This window comes from Salvelinus fontinalis, unplaced genomic scaffold (genome assembly GCF_029448725.1).
Source record: "Salvelinus fontinalis isolate EN_2023a unplaced genomic scaffold, ASM2944872v1 scaffold_1520, whole genome shotgun sequence".
Classification (NCBI taxonomy): Eukaryota; Metazoa; Chordata; class Actinopteri; order Salmoniformes; family Salmonidae; genus Salvelinus; species Salvelinus fontinalis.
The window spans coordinates 1-27,500 of record NW_026601729.1 but is presented as its reverse complement, the minus strand read 5'-3'; the positions used below and the strand labels follow the sequence as shown (position 1 = coordinate 27,500).

The following is a 27,500-nucleotide window of genomic DNA, read 5'->3' as shown; positions in this document are numbered from 1 at the left end:
CTCTAGTGTTCCAGTCCAAGTCCTAGAGTCCCTAGTGTTCCATCCATGTCCTAGAGTCCCAAGCCCCTAGTGTTCCAGTCCATGTCCTAGTCTCTAGTGTTCCAGTCCATGTCCTAGAGTCTCTAGTGTTCCAGTCCATGTCCTAGAGTCTCTAGTGTTCCAGTCCATGTCCTAGAGTCTCTAGTGTTCCAGTCCATGTCATAGAGTCTCTAGTGTTCCAGTCCATGTCCTAGAGTCCCAAGTCCCTAGTGTTCCAGTCCATGTCATAGTCCCTAGTGTTGCAGTCCAAGTCCTACAGTCTATAGTGTTCCAGTCCATGTCCTAGAGTCCCAAGTGTTCCAGTCCATGTCCTAGAGTCCCAAGTGTTCCAGTCCATGTCCTAGAGTCCCTGGTGTTCCAGTCCATGTCCTAGAGTCTCTAGTGTTCCAGTCCATGTCCTAGAGTCTCTAGTGTTCCAGTCCATGTCCTAGAGTCCCAAGTCCCTAGTGTTCCAGTCCATGTCCTAGTCCCTAGTGTTCCAGTCCATGTTCTAGAGTCTCTAGTGTACCAGTCCAAGTCCTAGAGTCACTAGTGTTCCAGTCTATGTCCTAGAGTCCCTAGTGTTCCAGTCCATGTCCTAGAGTCTATAGTGTTCCAGTCCATGTCCTAGAGTCCCAAGTCCCTAGTGTTCCAGTCCATGTCCCTAGTGTTCCAGTCCAAGTCCCTAGTGTTCCAGTCCATGTCCTAGAGTCTCTAGTGTTCCAGTCCATGTCCTAGAGTCCCAAGTCTCTAGTGTTCCAGTCCATGTCCTAGTCCCTAGTGTTCCAGTCCATGTCCTAGAGTCTCTAGTGTTCTAGTCCATGTCCTAGAGTCTCTAGTGTTCCAGTCCATGTCCTAGAGTCCCAAGTCCCTAGTGTTCCAGTCCATGTCCTAGTCCCTAGTGTTCCAGTCCATGTTCTAGAGTCTCTAGTGTTCTAGTCCATGTCCTAGAGTCTCTAGTGTTCCAGTCTATGTCCTAGAGTCCCTAGTGTTCCAGTCCATGTCCTAGAGTCTATAGTGTTCCAGTCCATGTCCTAGAGTCCCAAGTCCCTAGTGTTCCAGTCCATGTCCCTAGTGTTCCAGTCCAAGTCCCTAGTGTTCCAGTCCATGTCCTAGAGTCTCTAGTGTTCCAGTCCATGTCCTAGAGTCCCAAGTCTCTAGTGTTCCAGTCCATGTCCTAGTCCCTAGTGTTCCAGTCCATGTCCTAGAGTCTCTAGTGTTCCAGTCCATGTCCTAGAGTCTCTAGTGTTCCAGTCCATGTCCTAGAGTCCCTAGTGTTCCAGTCCATGTCCTAGTCCCTAGTGTTCAAGTCCATGTCCTAGAGTCTCTAGTGTTCCAGTCCATGTCCTAGAGTCTCTAGTGTTCCAGTCCATGTCCTAGAGTCCCTAGTGTTCCAGTCCATGTCCTAGTCCCTAGTGTTCCAGTCCATGTCCTAGAGTCTCTAGTGTTCCAGTCCATGTCCTAGAGTCCCTAGTGTTCCAGTCCATGTCCTAGTCCCTAGTGTTCAAGTCCATGTCATAGAGTCCCTAGTGTTCCAGTCCATGTCCTAGAGTCTCTAGTGTTCCAGTCCATGTCCTAGAGTCTCTAGTGTTCCAGTCCATGTCCTAGAGTCCCAAGTCCCTAGTGTTCCAGTCCAAGTCCCTAGTGTTCCAGTCCAAGTCCCTAGTGTTCCAGTCCAAGTCCCTAGTGTTCCAGTCCAAGTCCCTTGTGTTCCAGTCCAAGTCCCTAGTGTTCCAGTCCAAGTCTGCGTCCTGTATACTGGAGTCATAAGTCAAGTCACGAGGCCCTTGGTAGACTAAAAACTACTGTCCAACAATGTTTTAAGCTCCTTTTCATTATGTAGAGGCTCGCTGATTTACAGTGTTGCACGTTAGTCGAGCTAGCTTAGCTAACAGAACAATTCCTCCGCCACTAAATGGTGGACAAATATCATCATGAATGAATCTGTTACTTCCAGGATAATGTCACTGCAGGTAGAATTCTGTCAATCACCTGCCACAAAGATCACAGCAGGCCAAGTTCAGCTTGGAACTTTGACATGGTTAAAAAGTAAAACCGGTCAAATTCGGTTAATTGCATAAATTGTAGCAATTTGACTAAATGAACCCATTCTACCCGTACAATGGAGACTTGATTGTTGAATTTGTGTGAAGTGGTCCTGATCTTGTCAGTTTCCCTATAATCTTAATCAACAATATAGCCAAAGTTGAGCTCTTTTAGTATGCGCAACAAGTTGTGCGCAGTGGGCCCCGAATGGATGGAGAGATGAGCAGGTGCAAAACGATTTGCCACAGTGTAGAACTAATGAATACACCCCAGGTTGTTTCATTGGTTGTAGTTTCTATTCATCCGTAGCTCTATTCTTTCCCTCTACCACTAAATGCTGAGCAAATATATATCATCATGAGTCAATGTAATGTTCTTTCAGCATAATGTCACTGCAGGTAGAAATCACTCTCAGCCAATCACCTGCCTTCGTATGCAACAATGTCCCACAGCAGGTCAAGTTCTGCTTGGAGATACTGTTCAAATGACCTTTTAGTGCATAAATTGTATCAATTTGACTAAAATGACCCATTCTCTGCGCATATAATTGAGAACTGATTGTTGAATTTTTGTGAAGTAGTCCGGATACACATTTGTCTTGTGTACCTAACCTTTGACCTTAATGACATCTGTCTGTTATGTATTCATTAATACACTCTTAATGACATATGTTATGTAGTCTATAATACACTCTTAATGACATATGTTATGTAGTCTATAATACACTCTTAATGACATCTGTTATGTAGTCTATAATACACTCTTAATGACATCTGTCTGTTATGTAGTCTATAATACACTCTTAATGACATCTGTCTGTTATATAGTCTATAATACACTCTTAATGACATCTGTCTGATATGTAGTCTATAATACACTCTTAATGACATCTGTCTGTTATGTAGTCTATAGTACACTCTTAATGACATCTGTCTGTTATGTAGTCTATAATACACTCTTAATGACATCTGTCTGTTATGTAGTCTATAATACTCAAGTCTTCCCTCTCTTCTCCAACTGTAAAACCCTTGACAGAGCTATCAGAGCCTCTCTCCTGGCTTTAAACACACACACACACACACACACACACACACACACACACACACACACACACACACACACACACACTGACAAGGCTTTGTAGCCCTTTGTGTGTGGGTGGAAATCGCTTCTACACATCTGGCTGACAAGTGTGTAGATTTGGTTAGATACTCCATTGTGAGTGGAAGACTAGCGAACGAGTGATTTGGTTAGATACTCTATTGTGAGTGGAAGACTAGCGAACGAGTGCGAGGGAAGATTCCTTTCTTTCTTCGAGCGTTCAGCGTTTAGCCAAGAAGAGAAGCCAACTCTCACGTCTCTTCTCCCTCCTCTCCTCCTCTCCTGTTTCTCCCACACAATGGCTGGTGTAGCTGCAGGATCTTTCTCTGTGTTGAAGAGTGGAGGTTTATCTCTCCTCCTCCTCTCCCTGATCCTCTCCTCCTCCTCTCCCTGATCCTCTCCTCCTCCTCTCCCTGATCCTCTCCTCCTCCTCTCCCTGATCCTCTCCTCCTCCTCTCCCTGATCCTCTCCTCCTCCTCTCCCTGATCCTCTCCCTGATCCTCTCCTCCTCCTCTCCTCCTCCTCTCCCTGATCCTCTCCTCCTCCTCTCCCTGATCCTCTCCTCCTCCTCTCCCTGATCCTCTCCTACCTCTCTCTCGTCTTGGTTGTCTCGCATCAGGGAAAAGCCTGTTAACTGCAGTGTGTTCTTCTCCTCCCTGTCTCTCTGACTCCTTCTCCTCCCTGTCTCTCTGACTCCTTCTCCTCTCTCTCTCTTTCTTTCTCTCTCTCTCTTTCTCTTTCTCTTTCTCTCTCTATTGCTCGACTCAATTTATCTCTTTATCAGATCCTCTATCTATCTGGTGACACAGATGTGTAACCTCTTTGTGTGTGTGTGTGTGTGTGCGTGCGTGCGTGCGTGCGTGCGTGCGTGCGAGCGTCAGATGAGCCACCGTCCACACTTAGAGGGAGGAACGGCGTGTGGTTCCACACTAGGGGACAGACAGACAGGACGAGGATGGACCGACCCAATGGACAGCCAACAGGGCCTAGTTCACAAGACGGACAGACGGACGGACGGACAGACAACAGGGCCAACGGGGCCTAGCTCCCAGGACAGACAGACAGGACGAGACTGGACCGACCAATGGACAGCCATCAGGGCCTAGCTCACAGGACAGACAGACAGACAGACAGGACGAGGCTGGACAGACAACAGGGTCTAGCTCACAAGACAGACAGACAGGACGAGGCTGGACCGACCAATGGACAGACATCAGGGCCTAGCTCACAGGACAGACAGACAGACAGGACGAGGCTGGATCGACCAATGGACAGACAACAGGGCCTAGCTCACAGGACAGACAGACAGACAGGACGAGACTGGATCGACCAATGGACAGACAACAGGGCCTAGCTCACAGGACAGACAGACAGGTGGGAGTGGTGGGCCAAGAGTGTGCAAAGCTGTCATCAAGGCAAATGGTGGCTATTTAAAGAATCTCAAATATAAAATATATTTTGATTTGTTTAACACTTTCTTGGTTACTACATGATTCTGTATATGTTATTTCATCGTTTTGATGTCTTCACTATTATTCTACAATGTAGAAATATTACAAATGAAGAAAAACCCTTGAATGAGTAGGTGTTCTAAAACTTTTGACCAGTACTGTATGTCATTTAGCTGACCCTTTTATCCAAAACGACGTAGTCACGCATTCTTCCATGTTCTGTGTTCTAGTGACATTTTAAATGTCCAACCCATCTGGAGTCTGTCTGCCTGATGCTTTTTACCAGTCCATCACTAAGTCTGTAGTGGACCGGAGACAGTCCATCACTAAGTCTGTAGTGGACCGGAGACAGTCCATCACTAAGTCTGTAGTGGACCGGAGACAGTCCACACTAAGTCTGTAGTGGACCGGAGACAGTCCATCACTAAGTCTGTAGTGGACCGGAGACAATCCATCACTAAGTCTGTAGTGGACCGGAGACAGTCCATCACTAAGTCTGTAGTGGACCAGAGACAGTCCATCACTAAGTCTGTAGTGGACGGAGACAGTCCATCACTAAGTCTGTAGTGGACCAGAGACAGTCCATCACTAAGTCTGTAGTGGACCGGAGACAGTCCATCACTAAGTCTGTAGTGGACCGGAGACAATCCATCACTAAGTCTGTAGTGGACCGGAGACAGTCCATCACTAAGTCTGTAGTGGACCAGAGACAGTCCATCACTAAGTCTGTAGTGGACCGGAGACAGTCCATCACTAAGTCTGTAGTGGACCAGAGACAGTCCATCACTAAGTCTGTAGTGGACGGAGACAGTCCATCACTAAGTCTGTAGTGGACCAGAGACAGTCCATCACTAAGTCTGTAGTGGACGGAGACAGTCCATCACTAAGTCTGTAGTGGACCGGAGACAGTCCATCACTAAGTCTGTAGTGGACCGGAGACATTGAGACAGTCCATCACTAAGTCTGTAGTGGACCGGAGACAGTCCATCACTAAGTCTGTAGTGGACCGGAGACATTGAGACAGTCCATCACTAAGTCTGTAGTGGACCGGAGACAGTCCATCACTAAGTCTGTAGTGGACCGGAGACAGTCCATCACTAAGTCTATAGTGGACCGGAGACATTGAGACAGTCCATCACTAAGTCTGTAGTGGACCAGAGACAGTCCATCACTAAGTCTGTAGTGGACCGGAGACAGTCCATCACTAAGTCTGTAGTGGACCGGAGACAGTCCATCACTAAGTCTGTAGTGGACCAGAGACATTGAGACAGTCCATCACTAAGTCTGTAGTGGACCGGAGACAGTCCATCACTAAGTCTGTAGTGGACCGGAGACAGTCCATCACTAAGTCTGTAGTGGACCAGAGACATTGAGACAGTCCATCACTAAGTCTGTAGTGGACCGGAGACAGTCCATCACTAAGTCTGTAGTGGACCAGAGACATTGAGACAGTCCATCACTAAGTCTGTAGTGGACCGGAGACATTGAGACAGTCCATCACTAAGTTTGTAGTGGACCGGAGACATTGAGACAGTCCATCACTAAGTCTGTAGTGGACCGGAGACATTGAGACAGTCCATCACTAAGTCTGTAGTGGACCGGAGACATTGAGACAGTCCATCACTAAGTCTATAGTGGACCGGAGACATTGAGACAGTCCATAACTATGTCTGTAATGGACCGGAGACATTGAGACAGTCCATCACTAAGTCTATAGTGGACCGGAGACATTGAGACAGTCCATAAATAAGTCTGTAGTGGACCGAAGACATTAAAAAGACACATTAAAGCCCCATTTTGCCTCTCAAACCGCTCCATCTCCGGTCTCTAGAGCAGAGGCGTCATCTCTGTGTTTAGGAACAACACACTCACAAACATGAAAGACTCAATGAAACGGTGTGACTAAAGGAGAGGAGAGGAGAGGGGAAGGAAGAGGAGAAGGGAAGGAAGAGGGTCATGTTTATACACTGCTCAAAAAAATAAAGGGAACACTTAAACAACACAATGTAACTCCAAGTCAATCACACTTCTGTGAAATCAAACTGTCCACTTAGGAAGCAACACTGATTGTCAATAAATTTCACATGCTGTTATGCAAATGGAATAGACAAAAGGTGGAAATTATAGGCAATTAGCAAGACACCCCCCAAAACAGGAGTGATTCTGCAGGTGGTGACCACAGACCACTTCTCAGTTCCAATGCTTCCTGGCTGATGTTTTGGTCACTTTTGAATGCTGGCGGTGCTCTCACTCTAGTGGTAGCATGAGACGGAGTCTACAACCCACACAAGTGGCTCGGGTAGTGCAGTTCATCCAGGATGGCACATCAATGCGAACTGTGGCAAAAAGGTTTGCTGTGTCTGTCAGTGTAGTGTCCAGAGCATGCAGGCGCTACCAGGAGACAGGCCAGTACATCAGGAGACGTGGAGGAGGCCGTAGGAGGGCAACAACCCAGCAGCAGGACCGCTACCTCCGCCTTAGTGCAAGGAGGTGCACTGCCAGAGCCCTGCAAAATGACCTCCAGCAGGCCACAAATGTGCATGTGTCTGCTCAAACGGTCAGAAACAGACTCCATGAGGGTGGTATGAGGGCCCGACGTCCACAGGTGGGGGTTGTGCTTACAGCCCAACACCGTGCAGGAGACTTAAGCTCTTTTTAAAACAGAAAGAAGAAAAGAGGGTCAGGGTGATTTGGCAGTTAAAAGCCCCTGGACTATACCCATGTTCTCCCCTGGACTATACCCATGTTCTCCCCTGGACTATACCCATGTTCTCCCCTGGACTATATACCCAGGTTCTCCCCTGGTCTATACCCAGGTTCTCCCCTGGAGTATATACCCATGTTCTCCCCTGGACTATACCCATGTTCTCCCCTGGACTATATACCCAGGTTCTCCCCTGGTCTATACCCAGGTTCTCCCCTGGAGTATATACCCAGGTTCTCCCCTGGTCTATACCCAGGTTCTCCCCTGGACTATATACCCAGGTTCTCCCCTGGTCTATACCCAGGTTCTCCCCTGGACAGCTGACATTGCCTAAGACACACAGATCAAGATACCTCCCCAAACATCATAACTACAGAGAGAGAAGAGAAGAGACAATTCATTTCCCCTCTTCCCTTTTCTGTTTTACATTCTTTTTCTCTCTCAATCTGTAGTTTTTATTGAAACCATGGTAATCTGGTCTCAGATGAAGTTTCATTGTTTGTTATGTGGAGCCAATGACAGCTTAGTGAGATGGAGGAGGGGATGGGGGGGGCATTATTCCTCCCGTGTGGCTCGGCGAGAAGAGATGGAGACGAGAAACAATGACGGTTTGGGGGAGAGAGAGAGAGAGGAGGAAGAGACGGAAATCTGGGAAGGGGACCAACGTTCCTCTATCTGACTAATGTTGAATAGAGGAAGTAGCACATCGTCTCCCCCATCTCTCTGTTTCTACTGTCTTTGGGAATTGGCTGATGTTTCTATTTAGCTGGAAGCCTAGTGTAGTGGATTATATAGCATAGAAGTTGCCCCCTTAACCACTGATACTGGGTCAGATGTATTTTAGTCCCTGTAATGTCACAGTCTGGTTTAACCAGGAAACCCGGTTCCAGGTTCAGAGTGAATAGACCCCTCTGTCTATCTGGGATCTATGAGTAGAGATGGAGGCACACAGCCCAGCCCTGAAAGCCGTAGTGTCAGCTACGGCTTTGGCCTAAAAATCATATCTAAACTTATGGGCAATTCACGATATGCAGTATATCTCCATTTAAATTTTTTTTTAATCTAAATAAGCTTTGTTGCACAATTAAAGGTCAAATGCAAACAATTAGCAATAACCTAATGAATTCAGAGCTTGTTAAATGATATCTAGGCTGTATATAAGCCTTCCACAACCATAATATATATTTAAACCTTTATTTAACTAGGCAAATCAGTTAAGAACAGATTCTTATTGACAACGACGGCCTACCAAAAGGAAAAAGGCCCTCTGCGAGGACGGGGGCTAATATAGGACAAAACACACATCACGACAAGCGAGACACCACAACACTACATAAAGAGAGACCACAACACTACATAAAGAGACACCACAACACTACATAAAGAGAGACCACAACACTACATAAAGAGACACCACAACACTACATAAAGAGACACTACAACACTACATAAAGAGACACCACAACACTACATAAAGAGACACTACAACACTACATAAAGAGAGACTACAACACTACATAAAGAGACACTACAACACTACATAAAGAGACACTACAACACTACATAAAGAGACACCACAACACTACATAAAGAGACACCACAACACTACATAAAGAGAGACACCACAACACTACATAAAGAGACACTACAACACTACATAAAGAGACACTACAACACTACATAAAGAGACACCACAACACTACATAAAGAGACACCACAACACTACATAAAGAGACACTACAACACTACATAAAGAGACACCACAACACTACATAAAGAGAGACACCACAACACTACATAAAGAGAGACCACAACACTACATAAAGAGAGACACCACAACACTACATAAAGAGAGACCACAACACTACATAAAGAGACACTACAACACTACATAAAGAGAGACCACAACACTACATAAAGAGACACTACAACACTACATAAAGAGAGACACCACAACACTACATAAAGAGACACTACAACACTACATAAAGAGACACCACAACACTACATAAAGAGACACTACAACACTACATAAAGAGAGACTACAACACTACATAAAGAGACACTACAACACTACATAAAGAGACACTACAACACTACATAAAGAGACACCACAACACTACATAAAGAGACACCACAACACTACATAAAGAGACACCACAACACTACATAAAGAGACACTACAACACTACATAAAGAGACACTACAACACTACATAAAGAGACACCACAACACTACATAAAGAGAGACCACAACACTACATAAAGAGACACTACAACACTACATAAAGAGACACTACAACACTACATAAAGAGACACCACAACACTACATAAAGAGAGACACCACAACACTACATAAAGAGAGACCACAACACTACATAAAGAGAGACACCACAACACTACATAAAGAGACACCACAACACTACATAAAGAGAGACCACAACACTACATAAAGAGACACTACAACACTACATAAAGAGAGACACCACAACACTACATAAAGAGACACTACAACACTACATAAAGAGACACTACAACACTACATAAAGTGACACTACAACACTACATAAAGAGACACTACAACACTACATAAAGAGACTCCACAACACTACATAACAACACTACGTGTTGCTGTGCGTCTTGTTGCTGTGCGTTTTGCTGCGAACTTTACTTTACTTTGCTAGCTGACAACTTTACGTTTTTTGTTTTGTTTTTGTTTTTAATTACCGTTTATATTTTTAGTTTTTCCATCGCAACTTTTTTCCCTCATTCAACTTTTTCACTCCGGACGCTTTATCTGGACATGGTTCGTCAACACCTTCAACAGCCGAAGCTAAGTAGTAACATTAACATGATGTCTTCTAATTGCAGTCGCTGTACTCATAATATACAGGAGAACGATCGCCTTACGGCGAGAATAGCTGTGCTACAAGCCCAGCTTTAGACGCAATCGTTAGGCAAGGGTAATTTCAGTGTAGGAAAGGAAGAAACAGCGTCTGTGCCACCAGTAAGTACAGATAGTAACGTTAGTATAAATCCCCCCGCACAGTCCCCGCAGCCGGACAACTTTCTCATGGCTTCTGGAGGGAAATGCTGTTGGAATGCTCAACCGGTGTCGCTCATTCAGCCAACAGAAACTTTCAACCGGTTTTCCCCATTATGTAGCGAGTCGGAGTCTGAGTCTTCTCTTGTCTCTACTCCTCCCGTTACGGGGTCTGAGACGCCGAAGGCTCCCACCATTAGCTCTGACAAATTGAAAACCCTAGTCATTGGCGACTCCATTACCCGCAGTATTAGACTTAAAACGAATCACCCAGCGATCATACACTGTTTACCAGGGGGCAGGGCTACCGACGTTAAGGCTAATCTAAAGATGGTGCTGGCTAAAGCTAAATCTGGCGAGTGTAGAGAGTATAGAGATATTGTTATCCACGTCGGCACCAACGATGTTAGGATGAAGCAGTCAGAGGTCAACAAGTGCAACATAGCTTCAGCGTGTAAATCAGCTAGAAAGATGTGTCGGCATCGAGTAATTGTCTCTGGCCCCCTCCCAGTTAGGGGGAGTGACGAGCTCTACAGCAGAGTCTCAGCACTCAATTGCTGGTTGAAAACTGTTTTCTGCCCCTCCCAAAAGATAGAATTTGTAGATAATTGGCCCTCTTTCTGGGACTCACCCACAAACAGGACCAAGCCTGACCTGCTGAGGAGTGACGGACTCCATCCTAGCTGGAGGGGTGCTCTCATCTTATCTACCAACATAGATAGGGCTCTAACTCCTTTAGCCCCACAATGAAATAGGGTGCAGGCCAGGCAGCAGGCTGTTAGCCAGCCTGCCAGTTTAGTGGAGTCTGCCACTATCACAGTCAGTGTAGTCAGCTCAGCTATCCCCATTGAGGACGTGTCTGTGCCTCGACCTAGGTTGGGCAAAACTAAACATGGCGGTGTTCGCCTTAGCAATCTTATTAGGATAAAGACCTCCTCCATTCCTGCCATTATTGAAAGAGATCGTGATACCTCACATCTCAAAATAGGGTTACTTAATGTTAGATCCCTCACTTCAAAGGCAGTCATAGTCAATGAACTAATCACTGATCATAATCTTGATGTGATTGGCCTGACTGAAACATGGCTTAAGCCTGATGAATTTACTGTGTTAAATGAGGCCTCACCTCCTGGTTACACTAGTGACCATATCCCCCGTGCATCCCGCAAAGGCGGAGGTGTTGCTAACATTTACGATAGCAAATTTCAATTTACAAAAAAAAAATGGCGTTTTCGTCTTTTGAGCTTCTAGTCATGAAATCTATTCAGCCTACTCAATCACTTTTTATAGCTACTGTTTACAGGCCTCCTGGGCCATATACAGCGTTCCTCTCTGAGTTTCCTGAATTCCTATCAGACCTTGTAGTCATAGCAGATCATATTCTAATTTTGGGTGATTTTAATATTCACATGGAGAAGTCCACAGACCCACTCCAAAAGTCTTTCGGAGCCATCATCAACTCAGTGGGTTTTGTCCAACATGTCTCTGGACCTACTCACTGCCACAGTCATACTCTGGACCTAGTTTTGTCCCATGGAATAAATGTTGTAGATCTTAATGTTTTTCCACATAATCCTGGACTATCGGACCACCATTTTATTACGTTTGCAATCGCAACAAATAATCTGCTCAGACCCCAACCAAGGAGCATCAAAAGTCGTGCTATAAATTCTCAGACAACACAAAAATTCCTTGATGCCCTTCCAGACTCCTTCAGCCTACCCAAGGACATCAGAGGACAAAAATCAGTTAACCACTTAACTGAGGAACTCAATTTAACCTTGCGCAATACCCTAGATGCAGTTGCACCCCTAAAAACGAAAAACATTTGTCATAAGAAACTAGCTCCCTGGTATACAGAAAATACCCGAGCTTTGAAGCAAGCTTCCAGGAAATTGGAACGGAAATGGCGCCACACCAAACTGGAAGTCTTCCGACTAGCTTGGAAAGACAGTACCGTGCAGTACCGAAGAGCCCTCACTGCTGCTCGATCATCCTACTTTTCCAACTTAATCGAGGAAAATAAGAACAATCCAAAATTTATTTTTGATACTGTTGCAAAGCTAACTAAAAAGCAGCATTCCCCAAGAGAGGATGGCTTTCACTTCAGCAGTAATAAATTCATGAACTTCTTTGAGGAAAAGATCATGACCATTAGAAAGCAAATTACGGACTCCTCTTTGAATCTGCGTATTCCTCCAGGGCTTAGCTGTCCTGGATCTGCACAGCTCTGCGAGGGCCTGGGATCGGGAGAGACACTTAAGTGTTTTAGTACTATATCTCTTGACACAATGATGAAAATAATCATGGCCTCTAAACCTGGATCCTACTGATCCTACTGATCCTATTCCTACTAAACTGCTGAAGGAGCTGCTTCCTGTGCTTGGCCCTCCTATGTTGAACATAATAAACAGCTCTCTATCCACCGGATGTGTACCAAACTCACTAAAAGTGGCAGTGATAAAGCCTCTCTTGAAAAAGCCAAACCTTGACCCGGAAAATATAAAAAACTATCGGCCTATATCGAATCTCCCATTCCTCTCAAAAATTTTAGAAAAAGCTGTTGCGCAGCAACTCACTGCCTTCCTGAAGACAAACAATGTATAAGAAATGCTTCAGTCTGGTTTTAGACCCCATCATAGCACTGAGACTGCACTTGTGAAGGTGGTAAATGACCTTTTAATGGCGTCAGACCGTGGCTCTGCATCTGTCCTCGTGCTACTAGACCTTAGTGCTGCCTTTGACACCATCGATCACCACATTCTTTTGGAGAGACTGGAAACCCAAATTGGTCTACACGGACAAGTTCTGGCCTGGTTTAGATCTTACCTGTCGGAAAGATATCAGTTTGTCTCTGTGAATGGTCTGTCCTCTGACAAATCAACTGTACATTTCGGTGTTCCTCAAGGTTCCGTTTTAGGACCACTATTGTTTTCACTATATATTTTACCTCTTGGGGATGTTATTCGAAAACATAATGTTAACTTTCACTGCTATGCGGATGACACACAGCTGTACATTTCAATGAAACATGGTGAAGCCCCAAAATTGCCCTCGCTAGAAGCCTGTGTTTCAGACATAAGGAAGTGGATGGCTGAAAACGTTCTACTTTTAAACTCGGACAAAACAGAGATGCTTGTTCTAGGTCCCAAGAAACAAAGAGATCTTCTGTTAAATCAAATAAAACTGTGAAGGACCTCGGCGTTACTCTTGACCCTGATCTCTCTTTTGACGAACATATCAAGACTGTTTCAAGGACAGCTTTTTTCCATCTACGTAACATTGCAAAAATCAGAAATTTTCTGTCCAAAAATGATGCTGAAAAATTAATCCATGCATTTGTTACTTCTAGGTTAGACTACTGCAATGCTCTACTTTCCGGCTACCCGGATAAAGCACTAAATAAACTTCAGTTAGTGCTAAATACGGCTGCTAGAATCCTGACTAGAACCAAGAAATTTGATCATATTACTCCAGTGCTAGCTTCCCTACACTGGCTTCCTGTTAAGGCAAGGGCTGATTTCAAGGTTTTACTGTTAACCTATAAAGCCTTACATGGGCTTGCTCCTACCTATCTTTCCGAGTTGGTCCTGCCGTACATACCAATACGTACGCTACGGTCACAAGACGCAGGCCTCCTAATTGTCCCTAGAATTTCTAAGCAAACAGCGGGAGGCTGGGCTTTCTCCTATAGATCTCCATTTTTATGGAACAGTCTGCCTACCCATGTGAGAGACGCAGACTCGGTCTCAACCTTTAAGTCTTTACTGAAGACTTATCTCTTCAGTAGGTCATATGATTGAGTGTAGTCTGGCCCAGGAGTGTGAAGGTGAACGGAAAGGCTCTGGAGCAACGAACCGCCCTTGCTGTCTCTGCCAGGCCGGTTCCCCTCTCTCCACTGGGATTCTCTGCCTCTAACCCTGTTACAGGGGCTGAGTCACTGGCTTGCTGGTGCTCTTTCATGCCGTCCCTAGGAGGGGTGCGTCACTTGAGTGGGCTGAGTTACTGATGTGATCTTCCTGTCTGGGTTGGCGCCCCCCCTTGGATTGTGCTGTGGTGGAGACCTTTGTGGGCTATACTCGGCCTTGTCTCAGGATTGTAAGTTGGTGGTTGAGGACATCCCTCTAGTGGTGCGGGGGCTGTGCTTTGGCAAAGTGGGTGGGGTTATATCCTTCCTGTTTGGCCCTGTCCGGGGGTTTCTTCGGATGGGGCCACAGTGTCTCCTGACCGCTCCTGTCTCAGCCTCCAGTATTTATGCTGCAGTAGTTTATGTGTCGGGGGGCTAGGGTCAGTTGGTTATACCTGGAGTACTTCTCCTGTCTTATCCAGTGTCCTGTGTGAATTTAAGTATGCTCTCTCTAATTCTCTCGTTCTCTCTTTCTCTCTGAGAACCTGAGCCCTAGGACCATACGTCAGGACTACCGGGCATGCTGACACCTTGCTGTCCCCAGTCCGCCTGGCCTTGCTGCTATTCCATTTTCAACTGTTCTGCCTGCGGTTACGAAACCCCTACCTGTTCCAGACCTGCTTTTTTCAACTCTTAATGATCGGCTATGAAAAGCCAACTGAGATTTATTCCTGATTATTATTTGACCATGCTTGTCATTTATGAACATTTTGAAAATCTTGGCTCTCTCTAATTTCCTCCTTCTCTCTTTCTTTCTCTCGGAGGACCTGAGCCCTAGGACCATACGTCGGGACTACCGGCCGTGGTGACTCCTTGCTGTCCCCAGTCCGCCTGGCCTTGCTGCTATTCCAGTTTCAACTGTTCTGCCTGCGGTTATGGAACCCCTACCTGTCCCAGACCTGCTGTTTTCAACTCTTAATGATCGGCTATGAAAAGCCAACTGAAAATTATTCATGATTATTATTTGACCATGCTTGTCACTTATGAACATTTTTGAAGATCTTGGCATAGTTCTGTTATAATCTCCACCCGGCACAGCCAGAAGAGGACTGGCCACCCCTCATAGCCTGGTTCCTCTCTAGGTTTCTTCCTAGGTTTTGGCCTTTCTAGGGAGTTTTTCCTAGCCACCGTGCTTCTACACCTGCATTACTAGCTGTTTGGGGTTTTAGGCTGGGTTTCTGTACAGCACTTCGAGATATTAGCTGATGTACGAAGGGCTATATAAAATAAAATTGATTGAAAAATTGATTGATAAAGAGAGACCACAACACTACATAAAGAGAGACTACAACACTACATAAAGAGACACTACAACACTACATAAAGAGAGACCACAACACTACATAAAGAGACACTACAACACTACACAAAGAGACACTACAACACTACATAAAGAGACTCCACAACACTACATAAAGAGAGACTACAACACTACATAAAGAGAGACCACAACACTACATAAAGAGACACCACAACGCTACATAAAGAGAGACTACAACACTACATAAAGAGACACTACAACACTACATAAAGAGACACCACAACACTACATAAAGAGACACTACAACACTACATAAAGAGAGACACCACAACACTACATAAAGAGACACTACAACACTACATAAAGAGACACTACAACACTACATAAAGAGACACTACAACACTACATAAAGAGACACTACAACACTACATAAAGAGACACCACAACACTACATAAAGAGACACTACAACACTACATAAAGAGAGACTACATAAAGAGACTCCACAACACTACATAAAGAGACACTACAACACTACATAAAGAGACTCCACAACACTACATAAAGAGACACTACAACACTACATAAAGAGACTCCACAACACTACATAAAGAGAGACTACAAGGTGTTGAAAGCATTCCACAGGGAAGCTGGCCCATGTTGACCGCAATGCTTCCTACAGTCGTGTCAAGTTGGCTGGATGTCCTTTGGGTGGTGGATCATTCTTGATACACACGAGAAACTGTTGAGTGTGAAAAACCCAGCAGCGTTGCAGTTCTTGACACAAACCGGTGTTCCTGAAACCTACTACCATACCCCGTTCAAAGGCACTTACATTTTTTGATCTTACCCATTCACTCCCGAATGGCACACAAACACAATCCATGTCTTAATTGTCTCAATGCTTAAAAATCCTTCTTTAACCGGTCTCCTCCCCTTCATCTACACTGATGGAAGTGGATTTAACAAGTGACATCAATAAGGGATCATAGCTTTCACCTGGTTTCACCTGGTCAGTCTGTCATGGAAAGAGCAGGTGTTCTTAATGTTTTGTCCACTCAGTGTGTATTTCATGTTCAGCCAAAGTGGATCTATTTGCTAGCTAACAAGGCAGAACAGTGTAACTGTTCTGGACCTCCACTACTGTCCGTCTCCAACTGTTTGAACAGCATACTAACCTGTCCACTTTGTTCACATGTTGAAAGTGTCAAGTGTCCTACCTTGCTTCTCAGAATGAGAGCGAGTTGCCAATTCCTTATACAATTGTGTTTATATATTTATTCAAGGGTTTTTCTTTATTTTGTACTATTTTCTACATTGTAGAATAATAGTGAAGACATCAAAACTAGGAAATAACACATATGGAATCATGTAGTAACCAAAAAAGTGTTAAACAAATCAAAAATATATGTTATATTTGAGATTCTTAAAAGTAGCCACCCTTTGCCTTCATAACAGCTTTGCACACTCTTGGCATTCTCTCAACCAGCTTTATGAGGTAGTCAACTGGAATGCATTTCAATTAACAGGTGTGTCTTGTTAAAAGTTAATTTGTGGAATTTCTTTCCTTCTTATTGTTTCCGTAGCGTGCAGCTTGATGTACAAGCAGTGGTGTAAAGTACTTAAGTAAAAATACTTTAAAGTACTACTTAAGTCGTTTTTGGGGTATCTGTACTTTACTATTTAAATGTTTTACTTTTACTTCACTACATTCCTAAAGAAAATAATGTACTTTTTACTCCATATATTTTCCCTGTCACCCAAAAGAAGTCGTTACATTTTGACAGGAAAATGGTCCAATTCACACACTTATCAAGAGAACATGCCTGGTCATCCCTACTGCCTCTTATCTCGCAAACTCACTAAACACAAATGCTTCGTTTGTAAATTATGTCTTAGTGTTGGAGTGTGCCCCTGGCTATCCGTAAGTTAAAAAAAATATACTAAAATTGTGCCGTCTGGTTTGCTTAATATACAGAATTTTAAATGGTTTATACTTTTAGTTTTGATACTTAAGTACATTTTAGCAATTCCATTTAATGTTGATACTTAAGTACAGTTAAAACCAAATACTTTTAGACTTTTATTCAAGTAGTATTTTACTGGGTGACATTCACTTTTACTTGAGTAATTTTTTATTAAGGTATCTTTACTTTTACTCAAGTATGATGATTGAGTACTTTTTCCACCACTGTGTACAAGTATACCCCCTGGACAGGACACTAGTCTATCTCCTCAGTACACCCCATGGACAGGACACTAGTCTATCTCCTCAGTACACCCCCTGGACAGGACACTAGTCTATCTCCTCAGTACACCCCCTGGACAGGACACTAGTCTATCTCCTCAGTACACCCCCTGGACAGGACACTAGTCTATCTCCTCAGTACACCCCTGGACAGGACACTAGTCCATCTCCTCAGTACACCCCCTGGACAGGACACTAGTCTATCTCCTCAGTATACCCCCTGGACAGGACACTAGTCTATCTCCTCAGTACACCCCCTGGACAGGACACTAGTCTATCTCCTCAGTACACCCCCTGGACAGGACACTAGTCTATCTCCTCAGTACACCCCCTGGACAGGACACTAGTCCATCTCCTCAGTACACCCCCTGGACAGGACACTAGTCTATCTCCTCAGTACACCCCCTGGACAGGACACTAGTCTATCTCCTCAGTACACCCCCTGGACAGGACACTAGTCTATCTCCTCAGTACACCCCCTGGACAGGACACTAGTCTATCTCCTCAGTACACCCCCTGGACAGGACACTAGTCTATCTCCTCAGTACACCCCCTGGACAGGACACTAGTCTATCTCCTCAGTACACCCCCTGGACAGGACACTAGTCTATCACCTCATTACACCCCCTGGACAGGACACTAGTCTATCTCCTCAGTACACCCCCTGGACAGGACACTAGTCTATCTCAGTGCCTTACCCCCAATCTCCTGAATGCTGAGTGCCAAGCAGAGATGCATCAGGTCCCATTTATATAGACTTTGGTATGAATCGGCCTGGCGTGAAGCGAAATGACCAGTGACAATGTGAGCTACTGGGTGAAGACTAGGAGTCCCTTTACTAGTGCCTATGTCTGTAATGAGTCACAGATTTACCAGAGTGCCACAACCTAAAACAATGTCTGTCCCCTACGATGCGTAACTGCTTACCCTTGCATTCTGGTGCTACACAAACCGTGTCATATTCTCCTTTCCATCTTTCCTGTAACAAAGATAACAATTTCTACAGTAGTCGTCCAGTACTCGTCCAGTACTGAAGTTCACCTAGGCTCACCTAGGCTGTGTCAGTGTGTCCGGTGAGGGTGTGATTGTCTGCAGCCTCAGCAGCATGTTGTCCAGTCTCTCCAGCCTCTGCCTGTCCTTGTCACTGTGGGGACAGTTTCTATTGACTGTCTGGTCTCTCTCTATTGACTGTCTCCTCATGAAAGTCTGAGAGCTGACAGTTCACCAGACAGAGAATTGACTGTCTCCTCATGAAGGTCTGAGAGCTGACAGTCCACCAGACAGAGTATTGACTGTCTCCTCATGAAGGTCTGAGAGCTGACAGTTCACCAGACAGAGAATTGACTGTCTCCTCATGAAGGTCTGAGAGCGGACAGTCCACCAGACAGAGAATTGACTGTCTCCTCATGAAGGTCTGAGAGCTGACAGTCCACCAGACAGAGAATTGACTGTCTCCTCATGAAGGTCTGAGAGCTGACAGTCCACCAGACAGAGAATTGACTGTCTCCTCATGAAGGTCTGAGAGCGGACAGTCCACCAGACAGAGAATTGACTGTCTCCTCATGAAGGTCTGAGAGCTGACAGTCCACCAGACAGAGAATTGACTGTCTCCCCATGAAGGTTTGCGAGCTGACAGTCCACCAGACAGAGAATTGACTGTCTCCTCATGAAGGTCTGAGAGCTGACAGTCCACCAGACAGAGAATTGACTGTCTCCTCATGAAGGTCTGAGAGCTGACAGTTCACCAGACAGAGAATTGACTGTCTCCCCATGAAGGTTTGCGAGCTGACAGTCCACCAGACAGAGAATTGACTGTCTCCTCATGAAGGTCTGAGAGCTGACAGTCCACCAGACAGAGAATTGACTGTCTCCTCATGAAGGTCTGAGAGCTGACAGTTCACCAGACAGAGAATTGACTGTCTCCTCATGAAGGTCTGAGAGCTGACAGTTCACCAGACAGAGAATTGACTGTCCCCTCATGAAGGTCTGAGAGCTGACAGTCCACCAGACAGAGAATTGACTGTCTCATGAAGGTCTGAGAGCTGACAGTCCACCACAGAGAGAGATTATATTTGAAGAACATAGACCTCATGTATATACAGGTCTAATAGTACATACCAACAATGCATCATTATCAAGTACTTTCTGAGCCTGACCTTTCAAAAGTAATTATCTAGCTGGCTTAGTTAGCGATCATCAGGCTCCCGAGTGGTGCAGCGGTCTAAGGCACTGCATCTCAGTGCAAGAGTCCCTGGTTTGATTCCAGGCTGCATCACATCCGGTTGTGATTGGGAGTCCCATAGGGCGGCGCACAATTGGCCCAGCGTCGGCCGGGTTTGGCCGGTGTAGGCCGTCATTGTAAGAATTTGTTCTTAACTGACTTGAATAGTTAAATTAAATCATAAGGCTTAGGCTAGATTCATTCTTGCAATTAACAGCCAGAAGGCTTTGCTACTATTTTTAGGAATCATATCACAGATAAACAGACACCTAATACGAGGTCTAGCTATGTAGTCATCTAGCTAGCTACATATCTATCTAGCTAGCTACATATCTATCTAGCTAGCTACATATCTCTCTAGCTAGCTACATATCTCTCTAGCTAGCTACATATCTATCTAGCTAGCTACATATCTATCTAGCTAGCTACATATCTCTCTAGCTAGCTAGCTACATATCTCTCTAGCTAGCTACATATCTCTCTAGCTAGCTACATATCTAGCTAGCTACATATCTATCTAGCTAGCTACATATCTATCTAGCTAGCTACATATCTATCTAGCTAGCTACATATCTATCTAGCTAGCTACATATCTATCTAGCTAGTTACATATCTATCTAGCTAGCTACATATCTATCTAGCTAGCTACATATCTATCTAGCTAGCTACATATCTATCTAGCTAGCTACATATCTATCTAGCTAGCTACATATCTATCTCGCTAGTTACATATCTATCTCGCTAGCTACATATCTATCTAGCTAGCTACATATCTATCTAGCTAGCTACATATCTATCTAGCTAGCTACATATCTATCTAGCTAGCTACATATCAAATCACTAGCCAGTTCGTTTTGGCTTCTAATGACAGCTGGCTGACTATTTTTATGAATCACATCACAGATAAAGAGGTGGCTACCTGATGAGATATGTAGCTAGTTATCTATCTTTCTAGCTAATAATTATATGGATATCATACATTTTACTGGTGAAGTAGCAATCCTGCTGCAGCTCTCTCTTCTTAGCTAGCTAGCTACTACTCTTCTAGCTTGCTAGCTAGCTACAAGCTAGTATTAGCTCAAGCTAATACCTAATGACAAATACTCTTCAAATTGTCAATATGAGCATTGTATTTTGTACAGCTATCAAAGAAAACATGAACATAAAAAAGACAAGAGAAGAGATAAATCAACTAGCTAGCAACCTTGCCTCGTTTTGACTGACTGTCTCCTCGGCTTGTTATCAAAGGTTCATTTCAAAGATTCATTTTAGAAATCGGAAAAAATACTATGAAATGTAAATATTAGAATTACCAACATAAAACACGAATTGTATACTGTTTCTTACCTTAATGTTGTTGTCCTGATCTCAATAACAGAGCTGTCAAAGTTCTGAGAAACCCTTCAGGTCCAGTGGAGGCGAAGCCTCCTACCTCACGCTATAGAAACAGCCTCCTGCCTCACGCTATAGAAACAGCCTCCTGCCTCACGCTATAGAAACAGCCTCCTGCCTCACGCTATAGAAACAGCCTCCTGCTCCTATGACCCGTTCTGGGCGCTTACTATAAGCAGATACCTTGGCCATCCAGGATGGCTACTTACTACGAGCAGATTTTTTATTTTTTATTTAACCTTTATTTAACCAGGTAGGCAAGTTGAGAACACGTTCTCAGATACATTTACATTTTACATTTAAGTCATTTAGCAGACGCTCTTATCCAGAGCGACTTACAAATTGGATACCTTGGCCATCCAGGATGGCTACTTACTACGAGCAGATACCTTGGCCATCCAGGATGGTTACTTACTACGAGCAGATACCTTGGCCATCCAGGATGGCTACTTACTACTGGTAGATACCTTGGCCATCCAGGATGGCTACTAACTACGAGCAGATACCTTGGCCATCCAGGATGGCTACTTACTACTGGTAGATACCTTGGCCATCCAGGATGGCTACTTACTACGAGCAGATACCTTGGCCATCCAGGATGGCTACTTACTACGAGCAGATACCTTGGCCATCCAGGATGGCTACTAACTACGAGCAGATACCTTGGCCATCCAGGATGGCTACTTACTACTGGTAGATACCTTGGCCATCCAGGATGGTTACTTACTACGAGCAGATACCTTGGTCATCCAGGATGGTTACTTACTACGAGCAGATCCTTGGCCATCCAGGATGGTTACTTACTACGAGCAGATACCTTGGCCATCCAGGATGGTTACTTACTACGAGCAGATCCTTGGCCATCCAGGATGGCTACTTATTACTGGTAGATACCTTGGCCATCCAGGATGGCTACTTACTACGAGCAGATACATTGGCCATCCAGGATGGCTACTTACTACGAGCAGATACCTTGGCCATCCAGGATGGTTACTTACTACGAGCAGATACCTTGGCCATCCAGGATGGCTACTTACTACTGGTAGATACCTTGGCCATCCAGGATGGTTACTTACTACTGGTAGATACCTTGGCCATCCAGGATGGCTACTTACTACTGGTAGATACCTTGGCCATCCAGGATGGTTACTTACTACGAGCAGATACCTTGGTCATCCAGGATGGCTACTTACTACGAGCATCTACCTTGGCCATCCAGGATGGTTACTTACTACGAGCAGATACCTTGGCCATCCAGGATGGCTACTTACTACTGGTAGGTACCTTGGCCATCCAGGATGGTTACTTACTACTGGTAGATACCTTGGCCATCCAGGATGGCTACTTACTACTGGTAGATACCTTGGCCATCCAGGATGGTTACTTACTACGAGCAGATACCTTGGCCATCCAGGATGGCTACTTACTACTGGTAGATACCTTGGCCATCCAGGATGGTTACTTACTACTGGTAGATACCTTGGCCATCCAGGATGGCTACTTACTACTGGTAGATACCTTGGCCATCCAGGATGGTTACTTACTACGAGCAGATACCTTGGCCATCCAGGATGGCTACTTACTACTGGTAGGTACCTTGGCCATCCAGGATGGTTACTTACTACTGGTAGATACCTTGGCCATCCAGGATGGCTACTTACTACTGGTAGATACCTTGGCCATCCAGGATGGTTACTTACTACGAGCAGATACCTTGGTCATCCAGGATGGCTACTTACTACCAGCAGATACCTTGGCCATCCAGGATGGCTACTAACTACTGGTAGATACCTTGGCCATCCAGGATGGTTACTTACTACGAGCAGATACCTTGGTCATCCAGGATGGCTACTTACTACGAGCAGATACCTTGGCCATCCAGGATGGCTACTTACTACTGGTAGATACCTTGGCCATCCAGGATGGCTACTTACTACTGGTAGATACCTTGGCCATCTGCTGGGTCCTGTAGATCTCTGCACATTCTGATTGTCTCTCTTGTGATTGGTTAATCAGCAGAGCAGGACCGACCAACAGGAGCTGGCCACTGGAGGAGAGAAACACCGGGACCCTGAGCACTGATCAGGCATGACCATGGAGACAAACAGGTTTGTGTGTGTGTGTGTGTGTGTGTGTGTGTGTGTGTGTGTGTGTGTGTGTGTGTGTGTGTGTGTGTGTGTGTGTGTGTGTGTGTGTGTGTGTGTGTGTGTGTGTGTGTGTGTGTGTTGGGTTATCTCTGTGTAATATTAACAGTTGTTTGATGATCTGAAACATTTAAGTGTGACAAATGTGCAGGAAGGGGGCAAATACTTTTTCACCACACTGTATATATACACACTACTTTTGACCAAGGCCCATAGGGAATCCCATGGGGCCCTGTCAAAAGTAGTGCACTATATAGGGAATAGGGCTCTGGTCTAAAGTAGTGCACTATATAGGGAGTAGGACTCTGTTCTATAGTAGTGCACTAGATAGGGAATAGGGCTCTGGTCTATAGTAGTGCACTGGTCTATAGTAGTGCACTAGATAGGGAATAGGGCTCTGGTCTATAGTAGTGCACTAGATAGGGAGTAGGACTCTGTTCTATAGTAGTGCACTAGATAGGGAATAGGGCTCTGGTCTACAGTAGTGCACTAGATAGGGAATAGGGCTCTGGTCTACAGTAGTGCACTAGATAGGGAATAGGGCTCTGGTCTACAGTAGTGCACTAGATAGGGAATAGGGCTCTGGTCTACAGTAGTGCACTAGATAGGGAATAGGGCTCTGGTCTACAGTAGTGCACTAGATAGGGAATAGGGCTCTGGTCTACAGTAGTGCACTATATAGGGAATAGGGCTCTGGTCTACAGTAGTGCACTAGATAGGGAATAGGGCTCTGGTCTACAGTAGTGCACTAGATAGGGAATAGGGCTCTGGTCTACAGTAGTGCACTAGATAGGGAATAGGGCTCTGGTCTACAGTAGTGCACTAGATAGGGAATAGGGCTCTGGTCTACAGTAGTGCACTAGATAGGGAATACGATGCCATTTGGGACGCGTTCCGCATCTTCATCATCTTCGTCGTAGTAATAATTCATGTTTTGGGGCGGTTAGCGGGAGATTGTCTCGGCACTGAACCACACAGTCACTCAGGGATCCAGACTGTAGGCTATTGGAGGAAGAATTTACAATGCTGTTTAAATATGTATCTAGTTACCGTTGTTAGGGTTTTAATGTCGATCATAACCACTATTAACACACGGCTCAAGGCCGGGGAGGTCGCCCTGAGTGACAATGGTTTGGAGAGAGGAGGAGAGGGGAGGGGAGGAGAGGGAAGTCCAAATTCAAGATTTAGCTGGTCTCTTTCTCCCCCCTCTTTCTTCCCTCCTCTTTCTTCCCTCCTCTTTCTTCCCCCCTCTTTCTTCCGCCCTCTTTCTTCCCTCCTCTTTCTTCCCCCCTCTTTCTCCCGCCCTCTTTCTTCCGCCCTCTTTCTTCCCTCCTCTTTCTTCCCCCCTCTTTCTTCCCTCCTCTTTCTTCCCCCCTCTTTCTTCCCCCCTCTCAGGTGAACGAAGACTCGGGGAAGCTGAAAGTGGTTCATTTTGGTCTTGTTTGAAAACATCCTTTGACCTTTTCTTTCTCGACTGTAAACTCCATCTTTTTTTTATGCATTTTTTTAATCAAATGTATTCTGTAAATATATCTGATAACTGATCTAGCTCTATTCTGAAATGTTGATGCGTGATTAGCCTAAGAATTATGAATTTAAGTCTAAGTCAAATGTGAATAAATATGCTAATGTCTTGCTAGTAGGTTTTATTTTACAGAACGTTGTATAGGCTATATAGGCCTAGCCCTGTCCAGCCCCATCTCAGTTCTCTCACCCAGCCCTCCTGCTGAAAAATTGTGTTTTACATTTTCTGCCCATTTAATTGAAATGTTCTTTAATCCCAGCCTCGTTTAAAACAGTGCAGTAATTAGGCTTTTTGTTTTTCATGATTGATCCTGGTCACAATTTACAGTATCCTAATACAGAGCTGTAAACTAGCCTATTGTATTGCTGTATTAAAGAGGTTTTGTATCTTGTGTTTATGGCTTTTAGGCCAGTCCCTTGTATTTGTTGCACACTAAAATATGTCAACCCCACTATCATTAGGCATGCTGAGGCAGTGAATGTTTGGTCTCTCTATAGTCTATCAGATGATGTGGCCTACAGTATTGTACTGTGTACCGTGTAGGCTACTGTGTGTATGTGTCGAGATTACGGGCTGCCGACGGTTTTTATTCATGAACGGAAGCCAATATAACAAACGATTTTTAAGCGGTGAGCACGGGCAGAAGCACTGCGCGCCGAACGGAGCAGCTCGAGCCCCTTTCCTGAACAGCAGCCATGGCCTTGTCACGAGCTGTCGACGCGCTGCGCTCGGGACTAATCTGACAGCAGCGCGCAGACCCTAATCCTCCACTGAATCCTAATCTATTTACTCTGCATTCTAAGAGGATTTGCTTCTAAAAAATATATACAACAACGAATCGGATGCTGGAAAGTATGGTGAAATGGACAGAAAACATCAGTCAGTCAGGATGGGTTGGTTTCTGTGTTTTCCTTCTTTGTGTTGTTTTGTTAGGGTTCAACAACAAAATTGTATGTCAATCGTTTTGGGAGAGAGATTGGTGAAAATAATGATATTTCTGTCTGGTGATACAAGGCTAATACTTGTCTTATGTAAACAGAAATGGTTCTGTTTTGTTCAGTGATACTCAGAGAGCAGCTGTTTGGATAAGTGATATGTCATTGGTTTTATCTCCTGATATATGTCACTTTCAAACAACTACTGTAGCCTAATATCACATAATTCAATGACTTCACATTTTTAAATAAAACCTACAAAAACTGGAATAAAAGTAATTGGGCTACATTTAAAATCTGTTTTTATATGTCTACTGTAGGCCTTTAGGTGTAGGCTCGGACTACAAATAGTTAAATAATCTCAGATTACACCTAGTGCTGGGCTAAAACCCATTATAGAGAATCTCCACGTTTTTTAGTCCAGGACTCGGTTTAATCTGTGTCTGGACTCTGTCTAGTCCAGGTTTAATCTGTGTCTGGACTCTGTGTCTAGTCCAGGTTTAATCTGTGTCTGGACTCTGTGTCTAGTCCAGGTTTAATCTGTGTCTGGACTCTGTGTCTAGTCCAGGTTTAATCTGTGTCTGGACTCTGTGTCTAGTCCAGGTTTAATCTGTGTCTGGACTCTGTGTCTAGTCCAGGTTTAATCTGTGTCTGGACTCTGTGTCTAGTCCAGGTTTAATCTGTGTCTGGACTCTGTGTCTAGTCCAGGTTTAATCTGTGTCTGGACTCTGTGTCTAGTCCAGGTTTAATCTGTGTCTGGGGAAACCATCTGCTCAAGTTTATTAATATATACACTATCTTGATTAGAACCACAGAGCAGATTTCTCTCCTGTTAGGAAGCACCTGTGACCAGACAGGTCTAACGTTGAGACCACAGCCTCCACACGTCTACGGTGTCAGCGTAGGTTTAGCTTCTGCCCTTTGACCCAGCCTCTATCGTTCCACATCCTCTCTATCTGTCCAATAAAATAAGAAAATATCGCAAATGTATATATTTATCCGACTGTGGGTATGTCGACAATGTGTCATTTAAAGGCATTGCGATGCGTTGGCGGAGATCTCTAGTCACGCTACACGCTGCACATGTCTATTAACGGTACACGCTGCACATGTCTATTCACGGTACACGCTGCACATGTCTATTCACGGTACACGCTGCACATGTCTATTCACGGTACACGCTGCACATGTCTATTCATGGTACACGCTGCAAATTGTCTATTCATGGTACACGCTACACTCTGCACATGTCTATTCATGGTACACGCTGCACATGTCTATTCACGGTACACGCTGCACATGTCTATTCACGGTACACGCTGCACATGTCTATTCACGATACACGCTGCACATGTCTATTCACGGTACACGCTGCACATGTCTATTCACGCTGCACATGTCTATTCACGGTACACGCTGCACATGTCTATTCACGCTGCACATGTCTATTCACGCTGCACATGTCTATTCACGGTACACGCTGCACATGTCTATTCACGCTGCACA

At 44.8% G+C, this 27,500-nt stretch overlaps 1 protein-coding gene across 2 annotated transcripts in view; it reads left to right on the top strand.

The window, feature by feature from the left end:
• Positions 1-25,452, top strand: part of LOC129849539 (WD repeat-containing and planar cell polarity effector protein fritz homolog) — a gene marked incomplete at its 5' end in the record, with an annotated part of 32,562 nt that extends 7,110 nt beyond the window's left edge. Inside the window, 2 exon segments of one of the 2 annotated variants that reach the window (XM_055916354.1) lie at positions 23,410-23,498; positions 24,930-25,452. In XM_055916354.1, coding sequence (XP_055772329.1) covers positions 23,410-23,465 — 56 coding nt within the window. 2 annotated transcript variants of the gene reach the window in all.
• Between the last annotated feature and the right edge of the window lie 2,048 nt (positions 25,453-27,500).